Here is a 16,599-nt window from a genome sequence, read left to right on the forward strand (position 1 = left end):
TCTTGCTTTGTTCGGGTCTTTGTCCAGCGTCACTGCCTCAGAGATGTTGCCCCCTGCCACCATCCCCATGTCACATTTTACCTATTACCTGCCTTTTGGTTTTCTCCGTGGCACTTGTGCTGACTGCATTCTTCGTGGCACAGTCTGCCTCCCCTGTGGAAGGTAGCTCCCCGCCGGGTTCCTGTCTCCTTCCTCAGTACCAAGATCAGTGCTTGACACGCAGTGGGCACCCAGTAAACACATGTTAAGTGAGGACTCTTTCCTTGCCTGTGTCATTTTCTTTTCAACCAACCAGCATGGTTGATTTTCCATATTGGACTGTTGTCGAAGCTGTTGTGTTGGACTCCATGTGAGTTTGCTGTCTGAACCTTGGGATGCCACGTTACAAAGCAAGTCTGGCAAGAGGCGGGGCTGGCGCCAGACTTGCCCGTAACGTGCTGCCAGGAGCTGAAGTCCAGCCAGAGATGCCCCACATCTTGTTGTGCTCAAGGCCCAGCCGTGATTCCCCCAGGAGTCTTGTTTGCAGTGAGGGCCTGCCGGTGTCCTCGGGGAGAAGGTGGGCAGTGCTCCAGGCTTGGCCCTGGGCCTGGAGGAGAGGCAGGAAGGGGACTAGAACAGCTTCAAAGCACTTCATGAACAGAATAGGGGAAAGTAGCTCAACCATAGCAACGATTTTAATTGTGACTGGTGCACTTAGATAAGATCGCTGTGGCAGCTGGGCACCTGAATGGTGGGTACCCCGGAGGAACCAGGGCCAGGACTTTCGGAAGTCAGCACCCACGGCCTCCAGTGCTGCCACAGGCTTCTATTGAAGCCTTGTCTCCATGTGCCAGGCGTGGTGCAGCCCTGACTCCGGTGTCAGCCCTGTCTTTAAGTACCTCTGAGTCAGGAAGTGGGAGAAGTTGGGTGTGTGTCAGCAAGGGACTCCCTGTACTCAGTCACTCCAAGGCTGGGTTGTTTACAGGGCCTTCCCTTCAGAAATAGCCCTTCTTTAAGGCAGCCATTCCGAGGTCTGGGGATTTGTTGATTAGCAGCATTCCAAAAAGGTTGGTGTTTCCCATGTTTCTATTATGTGTGGGACAAGGATTTTTTTTAAGTTAAGTCTGTGATCTACTGTTCATTATTGTCTTCATTTCATGACAGAAAGGGCCTTTCTTTGTCCGGTTTTGTTGAGCTGTAATTGACACGCAGCACTGAGTGTCCGGAGCGCTGTACAATGACTTGACTTGCATGTGTTGTGAAATGGTTGCCACGATAAGTTTAGTTAACATCCACCATCTTAAAAAGATGCAGAAGAAAGGAAAGCTATTTTTTTCCCTTGTGATAAGAGCTCTAAGGATCTGCTCTCCGAACAGCTCTCCAGTACACCGCACAGCAGAGTTAACTGCGGTCGCCGTGCTGTGGGTCACGGCCCCAGTGCTTATCCTGTAAATGGAAGTTTGTACCTTTTGGCCACCTTCATCCAGTTGTCCTTTCCCCACACTTCCAAAGGGCATTTTAATTGTAAAAATCGTAGGGATGATATCACCCTAGAATAAAATCAGCTTTTGAAAACTGGTTTCTGAAAAGCTGCCTGTTGTCATCTTTTTCTCATTTCACCCAACACTGGTGAAACTGTCCCTACCCAGCACCGACTCCAGGACGGTGTTGGAAGCCACCGCGCGTTGCTCTATGAGAGCAGCTTCCATGTTGTGTCTTGTAGATCGTGACAGACCAGCAGACAGGACAGAAGATCCAGATAGTCACCGCAGTGGACGCCTCCGGGTCCCCCAAGCAGCAGCTCATCCTGACCAGCCCAGATGGAGCGGGAACTGGGAAGGTGATCCTGGCTTCCCCCGAGACCTCCAGCGCCAAGCAGCTCATATTCACCACCTCCGACAACCTTGTCCCCGGCAGGATCCAAGTAAGACCTGTTGACAGGTGTTTGTTTCAGCACTTCCGCTACTGGACTTGTTTTTGACCCTTACCTCTGCCGTGGAGGCCAAATCTATCTCTAGGAGGTCCTCTGGGGACCCGCACGCATAGCAAGTTGCTGCCTCGGCTAAAGTAGTGAGCCAGCATGTGAGTGGGGGGAGCAGTGCTCAGATCGTGGGAGTTGAGCCGGGCACAGTCAGTTGCCCCACAGGAGACCGACCCGAGCACATGGCATGAGGCCACTGTAGAGTTGTACTCAACTAAGGCCACATGGTGACAGCCCTTGGCCCATGATGTTAGGGACACCACCAAGGGATGACCCCAGCCAGGCAAGGACTGACTTGTTCCTCAGTCTTACTTCAGCCTGGCCCGGCTCTTCATTCGGCCCGTGTTCCTGTGGTTCTGGTCTCCACCTCTGCCCTGGTTCTCCCTGCTCTGGCAGGCGGGATGGGGTTGGGGCAGGTACAGGAAGGAGGAGAGCAGGCTTATCGGGAAGCACTGAAAACCAGTGTCTGACTCTGAACAGCCCCCACCCCACCACTGAAGGGGCTTGGTCCAGCTCCAGGTGTCAGATCAAGTTGCCAGGTGAACTTTTCCCGGTTCTGCCCAGAGTTCTGCTTAGAAATCCACGACTAGGAATTGAGTTAAACATTACTGTGCTTCGTGCTCTGGTTTTTCATCAGCACCCTGCTTGTTTGCTGATTCTTCTTAGATTGTCACTGACTCTGCTTCTGTGGAGCGTCTGCTGGGGAAGGCCGAGGTCCAGCGGCCCCAGGTGGTCGAGTACTGTGTGGTGTGTGGCGACAAAGCGTCGGGTGAGTAACCCTGGGGCCCCTGGGTGCGCGTCAGGGACCGGCCTCACGAACATCATCGGGGAGGGTTGTAGGTCTGAAAACATGAACTCCGCTTTTCCTGCTGGGGTGGTGGCATGAATAATAAGCAGACCAGTTTGTCAGACGGTAAGAATCAAAAGGAAAAGTCGGGAAACCATTTCTGTGCTGTGCACGGCGTGGCTGAGTGCCAGGCACTGCTGTACTGCTAAGAAAGGAGTCGCTTCTCGGCTCGAGCTGTTATTTGAACAGTGGTTGCCGTTTCACCAGCTGTTTGCTGTCTGTTCCTCCTTTGCCCGGACTGTGCCTGTCAGCCCTCACTGAGACAGTGTGAGGCATAGGAGGGCGTGCGATTCTGGCTGGTGTCCCAGGGTCCAGAAAGGGCCTGGAGGAGGTCGTGGTGGTGACCTTGGTGGTTGAGTGTGTGCTGTCGGGTAAAGCAGAAGCGGGGCTCCAGCTGGCGGGGCCAGGGCCCAGAGAGTTTAACGTCCAGACTACTGGTTCTGTGGGGAATCGCTCCTGAGCGTCCATGGTTAGGGTTGTGCGTACAAGGAGACTAAAGAAGGTGTCTGACCCGAAAACTCGGACTTCAACCCTAACGGCAGGGAGCCATGAGTGATGAGGCCATCAGGAAGAAGTGGAGACGCATTTAATAAAACTACAGGGCACTGGCCTGAGTTCTGTAATGACTGCTTGGTTCTCTTTATTCTGTGGTCACTATATTCACAGGACCTTTGGACACTCTGTGGTCCTGGCTTTAAAAAAGAAAAAAAAAACGCTGAACCAAGCCTCTTGAGAGGAAGACAGCCCCAGGCGAGCCCCTGCAGGAGGCCAGATACTCCAGCCTTGCCTGCTGCACTCTGCCCTGCCCCGCCCCGCCCCTGAAGCCCTCACCTGCCCCTGCAGGCAGGGGCCAGCGCTGCCTCCCCCATCATTGCCCTTTTGTACAGACCTCTCTGGGCATCGTGTGTGTCCTGTTCTCACCGCTGCTTACAGGCTTGCCTTCCTCACCAGAGTGTACTGTTTTTGTTAGAGCAAGAACCATGACTGAGCCCTTCATGTCTTTATCCCCATCTTCTTGCTCAGCAAGGAAAGTCACTCTGCAAACTTCGGAACAAATGAATGAAGCGTGAACATAACAGAGGCCACCAAATCTGCTTGGCTTCCCTTTCTGGGCTTGAAGGAAAGGCTTCATCACAGGCTTGCAGTGCTGCTGTCTCCAGATATCAGAGATCACTCTAAGGTCTAGAGAGCCCAGAGAAATCCACTGCGGGGAAGGAAAAACGATGTCCACGTGGCCATCTAGCATGACTGTTCTTAAAGGCACACAGTCGAGACCCTCCCAAGTGCACACTGGGAGAGTGCCTCCAAGTGCCAGAGCTGAGGACGATGGGTCTGTGATGAGCCTGTGAACTGTCCCCCTGTGATGTAGCTGTGCCGTGGGTTATACGAGACCACCCACAGGAGCATAGTCGAGGTCGGTCCCAGCAGAGTAGAGGCAGGCTGGGGCTCTCTTTAATGTTGGAGGTAATTAGAACGTAGAGACCCCAAAATAAACAAGCTTAGGAAAAACCTGTCTTTAGTAAATGTATTTCCAGGACTGCATTTTCAATACCCAATGCCAGTGAGCACCATCTGTGGCAGCCTTCCTTGGGCCTGGGCCCCCCAGGTTTGGTCCCTACTCTGCTCCCTCCCCACGTCCGCCTCAGTCTGGGGGGTCCAGGGCATGACTCACAGAGGGAGAAGTGCAGGGTGAGACCCTGCCAGTAAGAGAGCGTGAGCTTGTGTTGTGCCTCATGGTGGGACAGGGGAGGTGAGGGGCTCCGCAAGCCCGGGGCTGCAGAGCCAGGACCTGGTGCGCCCAGCGGGCAGAACACCTCAGCCTGCTGCCATGCGCTCCTGCTGTGAATTGGAGCATTAGGGCCATGCCATTTACCAGTGGTCACATAGCCTGACTGAGCTTCCGTTTTTCTATCACAACCTCACAAGTCTGCTTTAAAGATGGTAGAAAAATTATGTGAAGCCCTGGGCACCATGGCTGCGCTCCCTGAAGCGCAGGGCCCATGGCAGGTGCCTCTGCCTTTGGGGAGCTGCTCAGGCTCCCTTTCCCTTTCAGGCCGTCACTATGGGGCTGTCAGCTGTGAAGGCTGCAAAGGTTTCTTCAAAAGGAGCGTAAGGAAAAATCTGACCTATAGCTGCCGGAGCAACCAAGACTGCATCATCAACAAACACCACCGGAACCGCTGTCAGTTCTGCCGGCTGAAGAAATGCCTGGAGATGGGCATGAAGATGGAATGTGAGTATTAGGGCACGTGAGGTAGTAAGGAGGGAGAGGGCGAGGTTTCCACACCTGGCTTTAAACACTCTAAGAAAACAGCACCTGCGGAGGCTTCATCGTGGCTCACCTTCAGGGTCAGCTGGGCGACGCGGTGTCAGCCCTGCGGGGTCGGTCAGATTCCGTAGTGGGAACCTAGTCCAGACGGATCGGCAGCAGCCAAGGAGTGGGATGAGCGTGGTGCCGGGGAGGAGCCTGCCCCCAGGGCCTCACTTACATGTTGGGTCTGGGGTCGTCTTTTCTTTCTTTTGAAAAGGTCTTTATTTTCTTCGGTGTTTCTGGCACGTGTGCTTGCTCTCATACCAGACTGCAAGAGGGAGAGGTCGCTGGCGTCACGTGATGTCGCCCCCTTTAACCGTTGGCGGAGGCTGCACAGGCTTGAGCTGGACGTTGGAGTGGCTCCTCTGCCGGCAGGGCGTGGGCAGCTCTCTGGTGAGGGGTGTTCTCCTGGAGAGGGTCCCTCCGTCGGCCACAGGAAGTGAGGCCGCACAGACGCCACGCTGCACTTCCTCGGCGGTGCCGCCGCCTTGAGCCCTTTCTGTGCCTTTATTTGACGACACTGTTTGGCTCTGAGCATTTCTCTCCTTTGGCTGCAGAGTCCACCGTGAGCATTGAGCCGTATGCGTCTAGCACGGAGCTTACCCCTGTGGTGATGGGTTTCCGCAGAAGGACCTGTCCCTCCCCATGAAGGATGAGGTTTCTATTGATTGGAATCTTCCCTCTCAACACGCGTGTTTATGTTGTGGTTTAAGCTGTGCAGAGTGAACGGAAGCCCTTCGACGTGCAGCGGGAGAAGCCGAGCAACTGCGCTGCGTCGACTGAGAAGATCTACATCCGGAAGGACCTGCGAAGCCCTCTGATAGCCACGCCCACGTTCGTGGCGGACAAGGACGGAGCAAGGTCAGTGCCCGTCTTCACGAAGGGCAGCACCCTGGGCCGCCTCCGGGCTTAGCCAGAGGAGGCGCGATGACCCTGGGAAGGGCTCATGTGGCTCCCCCCGCTGCAGCCTTGATCTTGTTGGGCCTCATCCCTCCCTTTTTGGGGCCACTGCAGCCACACCTCTGGACAGGCCTGAAGATGGCTGACTTAAGATGGGGTCAGGATTTCTCCTGTCTCGGGCTCAGGTTACGTGCTGTAGCTCAGGCGTCATTCATGTGGGGAAACAGCTGTTTCCTGATTGAAGACTGGGGCTTTTGTGCGGTACAGATAAAAGGCCTAAGACCCAGGTGTGGTCCTACATAGTGCCACGGTTACTTTTATTTTTGGGTAGAGGTCTTTAGGTCTGTTTATTTATTATTTAGTTGTTCTTTGTTTTTTGTTTTTAATGGAGGTACTGGGGATTGAACCCAGGACCTCGTGTGTGCTAATAAGCATGCGCTCTACCATTTGAGCTATACCCTCCCCCTCGTACATTCTTTTTAATGTAATCTATTGAACTTAATTTTAAAGGAATAGAAAGGGAAAACAAGAAGTCTGCAATGTATCATAGCCAGCACTGGAGCTGGGAGTGCCTTGGTGATATTCTGAGGTCAGGTTAACGCTGTCAGCAGAGCAGCCGCAGTCTGGGGTCAGCATGGAAGCCTGGGGCTGTGCACCTGTGTCCTCCCCTCCTAGGCTATAGACCTGACTTAGTGCACATCTAGAACAGGGGGTTGTACAGTCACCCAGTGGCTGAGTCTAGTTAAAGCGTTCCTTCTGCTTGGCGTTGCAGGTGTGGACGAGGCAGGTAAATGCAGCATGATCATACTGTACATTAAATGTTGGAAGCTACTCTGGGTTTCTTTATGTCTTAAATAGACAAACAGGTCTTCTTGATCCAGGGATGCTTGTGAACATCCAGCAGCCTTTGATACGTGAGGATGGTACGGTTCTCCTGGCCACGGATTCCAAGGTGACGTTCTCCACTTACGCTTTCTCCTTCACCTTTACGTCGCAGTGCAGGCTGCTTCTCTGAATGTGTGTGCCTCCTTCCTGGCCTTCAGAGACTGCGTTGACAGCGTGGCCTTCTGCGTCTCCATTTACTTCTGATACAGCTGTGCTCTGATTTATTTCAGGGATGCCAGTGTCCTTTTGGAAACTCAGTCAGAGCCGGCTGATCATGGTCATTTTACATGTCAGGGTCTAGAGTTCAGTTCAGTGAGAAGTCTGTGGTTCTCTCCTCTTTTAAGGCTTTCACCTGGTACACACATCGGCAAACTATTGGCGAGCTGAGAAAGGAGCTACTTACCCTGAGATGGCCTTTTGCAGAAGCCTCTGGTTCCTTTTTATTGGATGATCTGCAGGAAGAAGTTCAGCCATGATTCTAACAATTCTAGAACGGACAGAGCAGATCAACCACAGGGAGTTTAACTTGTGGACAGAGAGATGTTTGTCACCCCGAGAGAGAGGGAGAGCTGGCTGTCTCCTGTGGAGATAACCAGGGGAGGGGGGCTCCAGGCACGGGAACCCGGTGTTTCTCTCACCCTCTTGTCCCTGATGCGACCTGAGCAATGGTGCAGCAGCCCCAGCCGAGCCCCAGCGTCTCTGCTCTGGAAGGAGCAGCTCGGGAACAGCGCTGGTGCTGCCGCCAGAGCCAGAGCCAGAGCCAGAGCCAGGCCTGCGGGCCTCCCTCTCGCCGGCTCTCATGCACACACAGGGCCTTAAGGAACATCCTCCTTTGGGAAAGAAAAGGCAAAAATGGGAGCTGGTGGCCAGCACAGAGAGCTGCCCTCTGCCTGTTGGTCCTCAGCTGGGCTTCGAGCCCCCTGTCCTTGGGCGGTGGTGACAAATCATGCCTGGCTCCCTGCCATCACCCGGCAGACAGTGACTGACTACGTAGTTGGGTGGGGACACCATCCTGAAAGTTAGGCCCAAGCCACCGTAAACTCCTGGTCACCAGGGCCCGCCCAGCCCCCGTTCTGCAATGCCGTCTGTGCGGAGACTGACTGCAGGGCCAGCTGGCACTCCTGGTCGCCCCGTGCCCTCCCTTCTCCACCTCAGGACCCCCACACAGGGGTGCTGGGAAACTCGAGCGAGGCACTTTTATAAAGCACGTGGCACACGGTGAGCCCTCAGTACATGTGAACTGTTGAGGTTCGTGGTGGTCGCTGGGTGGAGAAGGACAGTGGTGAAGACAGAGCTGTCCCCGCTTCTGCCCTGGAGTGACAGGACCCGCCCAGCAGCCTGTCATGAATCTCAGGCACAAGCAGCGCACCTAAAGCTGGCTGTTTCCAGAAACTGATTTTTAAACTTCTTACTTTGAAATCATTACACATTCAAAACCGTTTGCTTTGAGTGAGTACAAAGATGCTACAACGATCCTTGTACGCGTTACCCAGTCTCTCCCGCGGTTGCGTCCCGCACAGCAGTACAGAACCAAGGCAGGACGTGGTGCTGGTGCACGTGTGGGTGCTGTTCTGTCCCCCCTTTCCAGTCTTCTTCAGCGTCCTCCCTCCAGCATAGCAGTCTGTCCTGGGGACCTATGTCTTTTAGCAGCTGCGTGAAATTCTGTTACATAGTTGTTCTGTGATTTATTAATCAGTCGTTCATGATCTTTTCTGCTGATTCTAGTTTTTCGCTTTTATAATCAAAATACAGCAGACATTCACGTATACACATCATTTGTGTATACATATTTGTTTGAGTGTATCTTTGGCTTTCTTTCCCTTTTTTAACTTGAGATATAATTCACATACCAGAAAGTTTTCCCTTTTAGTGTACAGTTCAGTGGTTTTCAGCTTGTTATAACATCCCCCACTACCTAGTTTCAGAACATTTTCATCACCCCAGAAAGAAACCCTGAACCCGTTAAGCAGTCACTACCCCCCACCAACCCCTGCCAACCACTCATCTGCTTTCTGGCTATAGTTTATCAGTTCCGGACATTTTATATAAAGGGAATTATACAATATACGGCCTTTTGTGACTGGCCTCTTTCTCTTAGCTTAATGTTTTTAAGGTTCATCCACGTTGTGGCATGTATCGGTGGTTGATGGTTCTTTATTGCCAGATAAGGTGCTGCTGAATAGCTGTACCGTGTGCTGTTTATCCATTCATGAGCTGATGGACGTTTGGGGTGTTCCTGCTTTTTGGCTTTTAGGAGTAATGCTGCTGTGAGCGTTGCATGCAAGGTGTTCTGTGGAAATGTTTTAACACCGCTTATGTATGTGCCTGCGAGTGGGACTGCTCTTGTCGTTTACATTAGACGAGTCTCTGCTCAGACTTCTGAGGAATGACCAGGCTGTGTTCCCCAGCGGCTGCACCATTTTATACCCCCACCAGCAGTCTGTGCGTGTTCTGCTTTCTGCACATCCTCTCAACACTTGTTATTATCTGTCTTTTTGATTATGACCATCCTAGTGGGTGTGAAGTGGTCTCTCATTGTGGTTTTGATTCGCATCTTTATCACTGAGTTATAAGAGTTCTTCAGATACTCTGGCTACTAAATCAGATGGGTGATTTGCAAAACTTTCTTCCCATTCTGTGGGTTGTCTTGTGTGGTTGAGGGGGAGAGGCTGGCTGTCTTTCTACTTTCTTGATTATGTCTTTTGAAGCTCAAAGGTTTAAATTTTGGGGACATCCAGCTTACCTGTTTTTGTTCTGCCATTTCATCACATGTGTAGATTTGTGTAACTACTATCACCGCCAGAAGTATTTCTCCCCAAAAAGCTCTTCCCCATGCTGCCCCGTCCTACCTGCATAGAAGCTGGCTTTAAAGCAGCCTTATACCTTCATTGCCCTGAGAGTCATGTGTGTGCACCTTTGACGCTGTTATTTTCTGATTAACAGGCTGAAACAAGCCAGGGGGCCCTGGGCACACTGGCAAATGTGGTGACTTCCCTTGCCAACCTAAGTGAGTCCCTGAACAATGGTGACACTTCGGAAATGCAGCCGGAGGACCAGTCTGCGAGTGAGATCACTCGGTACGAGCCCATGAGGCTGGAGGCCCCTCCCGACGCGCGCAGGCGCTGCCTCGTGAGGGTGGGTGGCAGCGGCTTGACGCCCACCCTGTATTTAATCAAGGATTGTGGGATCGTCACGGGGCCCCTCACGTCTGTCATGTGAACGTGGACTCACTGATACCACATGACATAAAACAATCTAAAAACTTTTTATTCCAGCTAATAAAGGAAACTGAGTAACTCACTGGAAGTAGGGGGAAAGCTGTTACTTGTATTGGTTGCTGTTTATGGTCCCTGAGCATCAGTCATGCAGCCTTTTTCCAGGCGGTGAGCCTAGAGCTTAGCTCGACTCACCAGGGCGGACAGACACTAGCTGTTAGACGGCGCCGGCTGGCCCAGGCGCCTGCACCCGGCTGCGAGGGTCAGGGTTTGCTCCTTTCCCGTTGGACCATCCACTCCTGCCCATCTTGCCAGGCCAGGCAGGTGTGTGGCTGGGGCCACTGGAGGGCACCGGTCCTCGTGTTCACTTGTGGTCTGATAGAAAACCTAGATCTAGATCCGATGGAAGAAGGAGGGGATTTGAGTTTGGGAGAATTCTGGTTCTACTGCTTGCTACGTGGGCGGTCATGGAGGAGTTAGCTTTCACATATGTGAAATGGAGAGAATTCTGCCTCAGAGAGTAGTCGTGAAAAGTAGAACTTACACACGAAAGGAACACAGAGCTCAGTGCCCAAGACGCTGTGGAGACAGCACGTGGAAGCCGCGTTCCTCTTCTCAGCAAGGGGAAGTTGGTTATCTTCCTGATGCGTCATTTTCCTAAATTACGTCTCAGCTGGAGCTCTCCTCCTCCTAGAAGCCGCGGATTCATACACTTGCTCGCCTCACTTTTGCTTGCAGGGCGTTTGACACCTTAGCTAAAGCTCTTAATACCACGGACGGCTCCTCGCCCCCGAGCCTGGCGGACGGGCTGGACGGCGGCGGAGGGGGCAGCATCCACGTCATCAGCAGAGACCAGTCCACGCCCATCATCGAGGTCGAAGGCCCCCTCCTCTCAGACACTCACGTCACGTTTAAGGTGAGGGCAGTCGCCCTGCTGGGGGAGGGGCTCCGGCCTCAGCCAGGCTCAGTTTAAAAACCAAACCTTGATGTGAGCAAATTTCCACACAGTGGTGCTTGGTCAGGACCTTGTACTGCAGAGCAGTGTCCCATTCTGCAGCATTTTCACTCACCTTCTGCTTATGTGGCCATTTGGCTCTGAAGGTGACCCTGAAGGAGGCCTGACCGCCTGTCATTGCCAAGACAGGCTGATGCAGGCTACCCAGCAAGGGCCACTCTGCCGTCTGCCTTCCGGTGACGGCTTGGCTTCAGCATAGGCTCAGGCAGGCCCTTTGTCTATTCCAGTGAGTATTTTTCCCAGCCATTGGGCCTGACCTCTTGCCCTCTAGAGCCCCAGAAAGAAGAGCTCAGATAGGCTAGAAGATTGCCGCCGGGTCCTTGAGCGTCTCCCTGCCCTTGCCCCTCCTGGCCTCACTTGTCCAGGACACTCCTAGCTTCCCTGAAGCTCCTTAGTCTCTGGGTCTTCAGACCAAGTCTTCCAGTTCCCCTTGTATTCTCTGCTGGGAGAGGTCTGGCCAGTCACTTAGGAAGACTGGGACCCTGCCCATGGTTGTCCAAGGGTGCCGAGCTTCAGAGGCATTAGAGCCCCTCTTAGACACTGGGCTCCCGGAGCCCAGTCTGACATCCTGTCGGTGGGAAGCCCTCCTGCCCTCGGGGCTCCTGCTCGCTCTCCCCCGTTACTGAGGCCACCTGCCAGATCCCTGCGAGCCCATGAGTGACCCCGTGCCCCGACCTCAGTTAGACTGTGGCTTGAAATGGAATCACCTTAGAACAAGTAACAGAGTACTTGAGGCAGGAGTTGTGTAGGTGAGCTGGGAGGTTCCCGTCATTCCACATTCCTGGGGCCATCAGAGCCTGTTCACTGGGCAGGACAGCACGGGGAGTCAGTGCGGCCCCTGCAGAGGACACCTGCTCTGCACGGCTGGTCTGTACGGGGCTCCAGCGTCAGAGACGGTGACTCTGGCGGCCACGAGTGTTGAAACACGGCAGGGATTCGTGTGTTGACAGAGCTGCCGTCCCTCGGTCCCCCGTGCCGTGTGCTCTCTCCCCCAGCTCACCATGCCCAGCCCGATGCCGGAGTACCTCAACGTGCACTACATCTGCGAGTCCGCGTCCCGCCTGCTCTTCCTCTCCATGCACTGGGCCCGGTCCATCCCGGCCTTCCAAGCCCTCGGGTAAGGGCTCTTCTCCCTGTGTGTCCTCGGGCAGGGCCCCCCAGCCCCCTGCTCTAGGAGTGGCCGGGAGGATCTCTGAGGGCACTTCCAGTCTGTTTCCTTGGCCTGATTTTTCTTGATAAGTGTAGTCAGTAGCCTGACAGCGAGGGGACCACGGTTGCCAATGCTGCGATGTCCCTCGGGCCTTTCCTGTGCCTCCTCCACGTGCCGAGGGTTTGGTGTGAGGAGCAGGGGCCGGAGTGGAGCAGGCAGGAGTCACCCTGAACTCCAAGGAGGAGGCGCTGCATCCGGGGGCTCCTGAGAGGGGAGGACAGGTGGTTTTGTGGTGCAGCGGCCGTGCTGCCCTGAGGGTAGGTTGCCCCCGCAGCTGACCCTTCCTCCCTGCTGCAGTCCCAGTGTCTGGCCCTCAGGGCCCACCCTCGGCTGTCCGTCCTCTGATCGCTGTAGCCTCTCATAAGCCACCCGTGGCTGTTAAGAGACAGACCGTTCATCCTCAGAGGGACTTCACTGAAGACATTCATAGACAGTGGTGTTGATGGAGAGTGACCCTGAACATTCCATAGGCCTTCAACAAACATGCTGAAGCAGCTTCAGGCTGTGGGGGGACTTGGGGACGTGCCACGGGCACCCTCACCCACCCGCCTCTGTCTCCAGGCAGGACTGCAACACCAGCCTGGTGCGGGCCTGCTGGAACGAGCTCTTCACCCTGGGCCTGGCCCAGTGTGCCCAAGTCATGAGCCTCTCCACCATCCTGGCCGCCATCGTCAACCACCTGCAGAACAGCATCCAGGAAGGTCAGCCGGGGCTGCGGCCAGCCTGTGTCCCACAGCATCCTTAGCTGAGGGAAGTTTAACTTTCACATCACGGGACCCTCACGGTCAGAATGTTTAAATTTCTACCTGACTGCCTTTTTCTCATATAATGAGGATGAAAGGAAAAAGAGGTTATTGGAAAAAGTTGTTATCTTCCAATATGTAACGATGTAGTATTGTTTTCAGAACAGTCACAGCTTGTTCTCATCTTCATGGACAGACTACCCTTTCATGTGTGGTGTCTCACAAGTCCTCACACCTGGAAAGTAGAAACTGCTATCTCAGGGTTACATGTAGGGAAACTGAGGTCCCACAGAGCTCCCTGGCTTGCCCGGATGAAGCAGCCAGTGGGACAGCTGGGAGCCGGGGCACGCTGCTGCGTCACACGGAGCCCTAGTCCGGGGCGTGAAATGAACAGGTGCCTCCCCTGACGCTGGGTGGTCAGGTCCCAGCCGTGTCAGGACTGGGACGAAGCCTGTGCGGCCTCCGCGTGCTGCGCGTCCCGGCGCCCTGAGGGCGCCGTGGAGGGAGCACACACTGCCCGGGGTCCAGGCTAGCCCAGCAGAGCCGCGCCTGTGGCCGGATTGAAACTGAGCACCCAGGTGTGAGACCTCAGAATGTGGGTTACCAGTCACTCCTTCGTTTTTCTAGTTATTCCTTTGGATTGGTTATATAAAGGTGATTTTTAAAACCTTGCAACATTTTATTGAATCTAAGTTAGGTTTGTTCACAAATGAGCTTTAGTTTTCTTTGTTTTTAACTGAATATAATAACACTAATAGTGATCCTGGACATCCCATAGACCTTCAACAGTAAGCTGTTGTCACGAGGACTAAATCAGACAACAGATAAAATTGTTTCGGCAACCAAAAACTGCCAGCATGTTCAGGTTGGCAGATATTCCATCCGTGCCTGCAGAGACTTAGAAAATCTAACCACTGCTGAGAACTGGCACGTGGCCTTCAGCACAGGGTGAAGGAAGTCGGCCCTCTGCGCCGGGGCCACTCGCCTGCCAGTGCTGGCTGTGGAGGCAGAGTGTGCGGTGGGCTGGAGTTGGGGTGTGCGGCTCTTGAGAGAACTGGTTTTTCGTTTGAGTGAAATCATTCTCATCTTTTTTCAGTCTGTGGCCCTCGTGCTATTCTCCCTGGCCCTTCTCAAAGGATCTGTGGTGTTGATTTCTAGATAAACTTTCTGGCGATCGGATAAAGCAAGTCATGGAGCACATCTGGAAGCTTCAGGAGTTCTGTAACAGCATGGCAAGGCTGGACGTGGACGGCTACGAGTACGCGTACCTTAAAGCCATAGTTCTCTTCAGCCCCGGTAAGACGCCCGGGGGCGCGCGGGGCAGCTTCCACCTGTGTCCACTGGTGTCTCTGCGTGTGGGCGCGTTGTCAGGGGTCGGCAGTGTAGAGCGCCCTGGCGAACGCTGTGTGACTGGAGGTTCCCACGGTAGGTGTGCTTTGCTAGCTCACATCCATACATACGTTCTTTTAAATCCTGCCTTTACCCTCCCAGAGAAACCCACTAGAGTGCCAGCCAACGTCATACACTGACTGGACCTCATCTGTGTCCTGACTATAAGCCATTGGTCAAACAGGACCTCGGCCAACAAATTTGAGTGTACAGTTGGCCTGCTATTTCCATGGGTCCCACATCTGTGGGTTCAGCCAACCACGAATTGAAAATATTTAATGGAAAAAAAAATCCAGGAGTTCCAAAAAGCAAACCTTGAATTTGCTGTATACCAGCAACTAAGTACAATTATTTACATAGCATTTATATTGTTAGGTATTAGAAGTAGGCTAGAGGTGACTTAAAAGTACATGGGGAGACACGCTTAGGTTACATGCCACACCGCTAATGTGAGGAGCATCCGTGGATTTTGGTATCCGTGGGAGGGCCTGGAACCAGTGCCCCGTGGGTGCCAGGGGACCACTGTGCTCCCCATCCAGCGCCCTTTTTTGTTTTGATTTGTTTTGTTTTGCTCTCTGCCGGTTTTTAGGTATGTTAGACGTACAATGCAGCCAGACTGAGACCGCACGAGTCCCCCTGGGCCCTAGGGCAGTGGCAGCTGCAGGGCAGCCACAGGGCGTGGTCACAGCACCGGGACAAGAGGTGGGAAGTAAGAGTGGACCAGGCTGGCTCGCTCCCCCTCAGCCATTCTCCTCGGGCCTCCTAGAGGCTGCTCAGTGAGCGGTGTAGTGTCCTCAACAGCGGGGCTGGACAGTGTGGACCCCCGCCCTCCACTCACCGACAACAGAACAGCTGATACAAAATGGGAGATATTACGTGATTAAATGTCTAGAAAGCAGGCGATGATTTCTCGTTTCATGTGGTGTGTGCTTCCCAGAGCGAGCAGGCAGCCGCCCCAGGTCTAGAGCCAGCCCGGGGCGGGTGCTGCTCAGCCTGGTGTGGCCACCCAGGAGGCCGGAGCCCGCTCCTGGGAACCTTTTGGCTTTGGCGGGACACACAGGAGAAACCAGCATTCTAGCAGCAATATCCAGACCAGCCCAGCCTTCAGGGTTCAACCTGCTGTACCTGAGAAATGTTTCAGAAGTTTGACTAAAAATAAGTACTAAGAAGTTTGCAAGTGAGGCTTTCCAAATACAGAGGGCAGTTTAGGGTATTTTTCTTTTTTCAGATCATCCAGGTTTGACCAGCACAAGCCAGATTGAAAAATTCCAGGAAAAGGCCCAGATGGAGCTGCAGGACTATGTACAGAAAACCTACTCGGAAGACACCTACCGGTGAGGCACCCGCAGCGCCAGCCGTCCGCACGCAGCCCGTGGGGCTCCGTGTGGTCGCACTCAGTCCTCGCACCTCCCAGCGGGTCGTGGGGGGGGCGGGGGGCGCGGCTACAGGCCGTCGCGTGCCGCTGGGTGAGGCCTTGGGGTGCTCCTCTGTAATTTGAGGGGCTGGAAGTTGTGATCTCCTTTAGGGCTTGAGATGTGGGTTCTCACGGAGACACCCTTGTCCACAATAGTCAGAAGCTCGGCCCCTTTGCTCTGCATCCACTGAAGAGGCGGTAGGTACTAGCCAGAGTGTTTGACCAAGAAGTTTTCGTTGACAGAAACCAAGTCCGACCCCTATAAAGAGTGAGGGGGTTGCACAAAATAATAATTTCACGCTCAGATTAACTGATTTTAAGAGTCCCTTTATTTGAGTGAAAATTTATAATGTTTGTGCAGCAAAAAATACATATATATGCCTTTTTCATGCAGATTTGAATAGGAAGGTGTTCTGAAATAGGGCAGAGTGTACTGGCAGGCTTTCCTTCCAGCCAAGTGGAAGAGCTCTTTCCTCGTGATCAGTTCTTGACCCACTGGAGGCCCATGTGGATTCTGGGGCCCCATCAAGCATAATATTTCCCTCCCCACCTTTCCCCCTCGTGTCTTCTGCAAACAGACCTCAGTCAGCAGGTGCCCTGTGAACTTGAGATGCCCCAGCCCCAGGGGGACTGTTTCTCAGGTGTGGCTGGGGGCCTGTGGCTGACCTGCCTGCTTTAGCCACACCTCGACGGCCCAGACACAGCTTTTG

General features: G+C 53.7%; 1 protein-coding gene across 8 annotated transcripts in view; it reads left to right on the top strand.

Moving 5' to 3' along the window:
* The window catches only part of NR2C2 (nuclear receptor subfamily 2 group C member 2), an 82,210-nt gene that overhangs the window by 58,234 nt on the left and 7,377 nt on the right, over positions 1-16,599 (top strand). For 6 of the 8 annotated variants that reach the window (XM_064496211.1, XM_064496212.1, XM_064496213.1 and 3 more), the window contains 11 exons: positions 1,703-1,903; positions 2,627-2,729; positions 4,861-5,040; positions 5,832-5,979; positions 6,877-6,970; positions 9,847-9,980; positions 10,857-11,034; positions 12,084-12,250; positions 12,905-13,044; positions 14,245-14,382; positions 15,704-15,809. In XM_064496211.1, coding sequence (XP_064352281.1) covers positions 1,703-1,903; positions 2,627-2,729; positions 4,861-5,040; positions 5,832-5,979; positions 6,877-6,970; positions 9,847-9,980; positions 10,857-11,034; positions 12,084-12,250; positions 12,905-13,044; positions 14,245-14,382; positions 15,704-15,809 — 1,589 coding nt within the window. The remainder of the gene's footprint in view (positions 1-1,702; positions 1,904-2,626; positions 2,730-4,860; positions 5,041-5,831; positions 5,980-6,876; positions 6,971-9,846; positions 9,981-10,856; positions 11,035-12,083; positions 12,251-12,904; positions 13,045-14,244; positions 14,383-15,703; positions 15,810-16,599) is intronic. The other 2 variants (XM_064496210.1, XM_031470977.2) reach the window with 1 other exon arrangement.

This window comes from Camelus dromedarius, chromosome 17 (genome assembly GCF_036321535.1).
Source record: "Camelus dromedarius isolate mCamDro1 chromosome 17, mCamDro1.pat, whole genome shotgun sequence".
NCBI classification, from domain to species: domain Eukaryota; kingdom Metazoa; phylum Chordata; class Mammalia; order Artiodactyla; family Camelidae; genus Camelus; species Camelus dromedarius.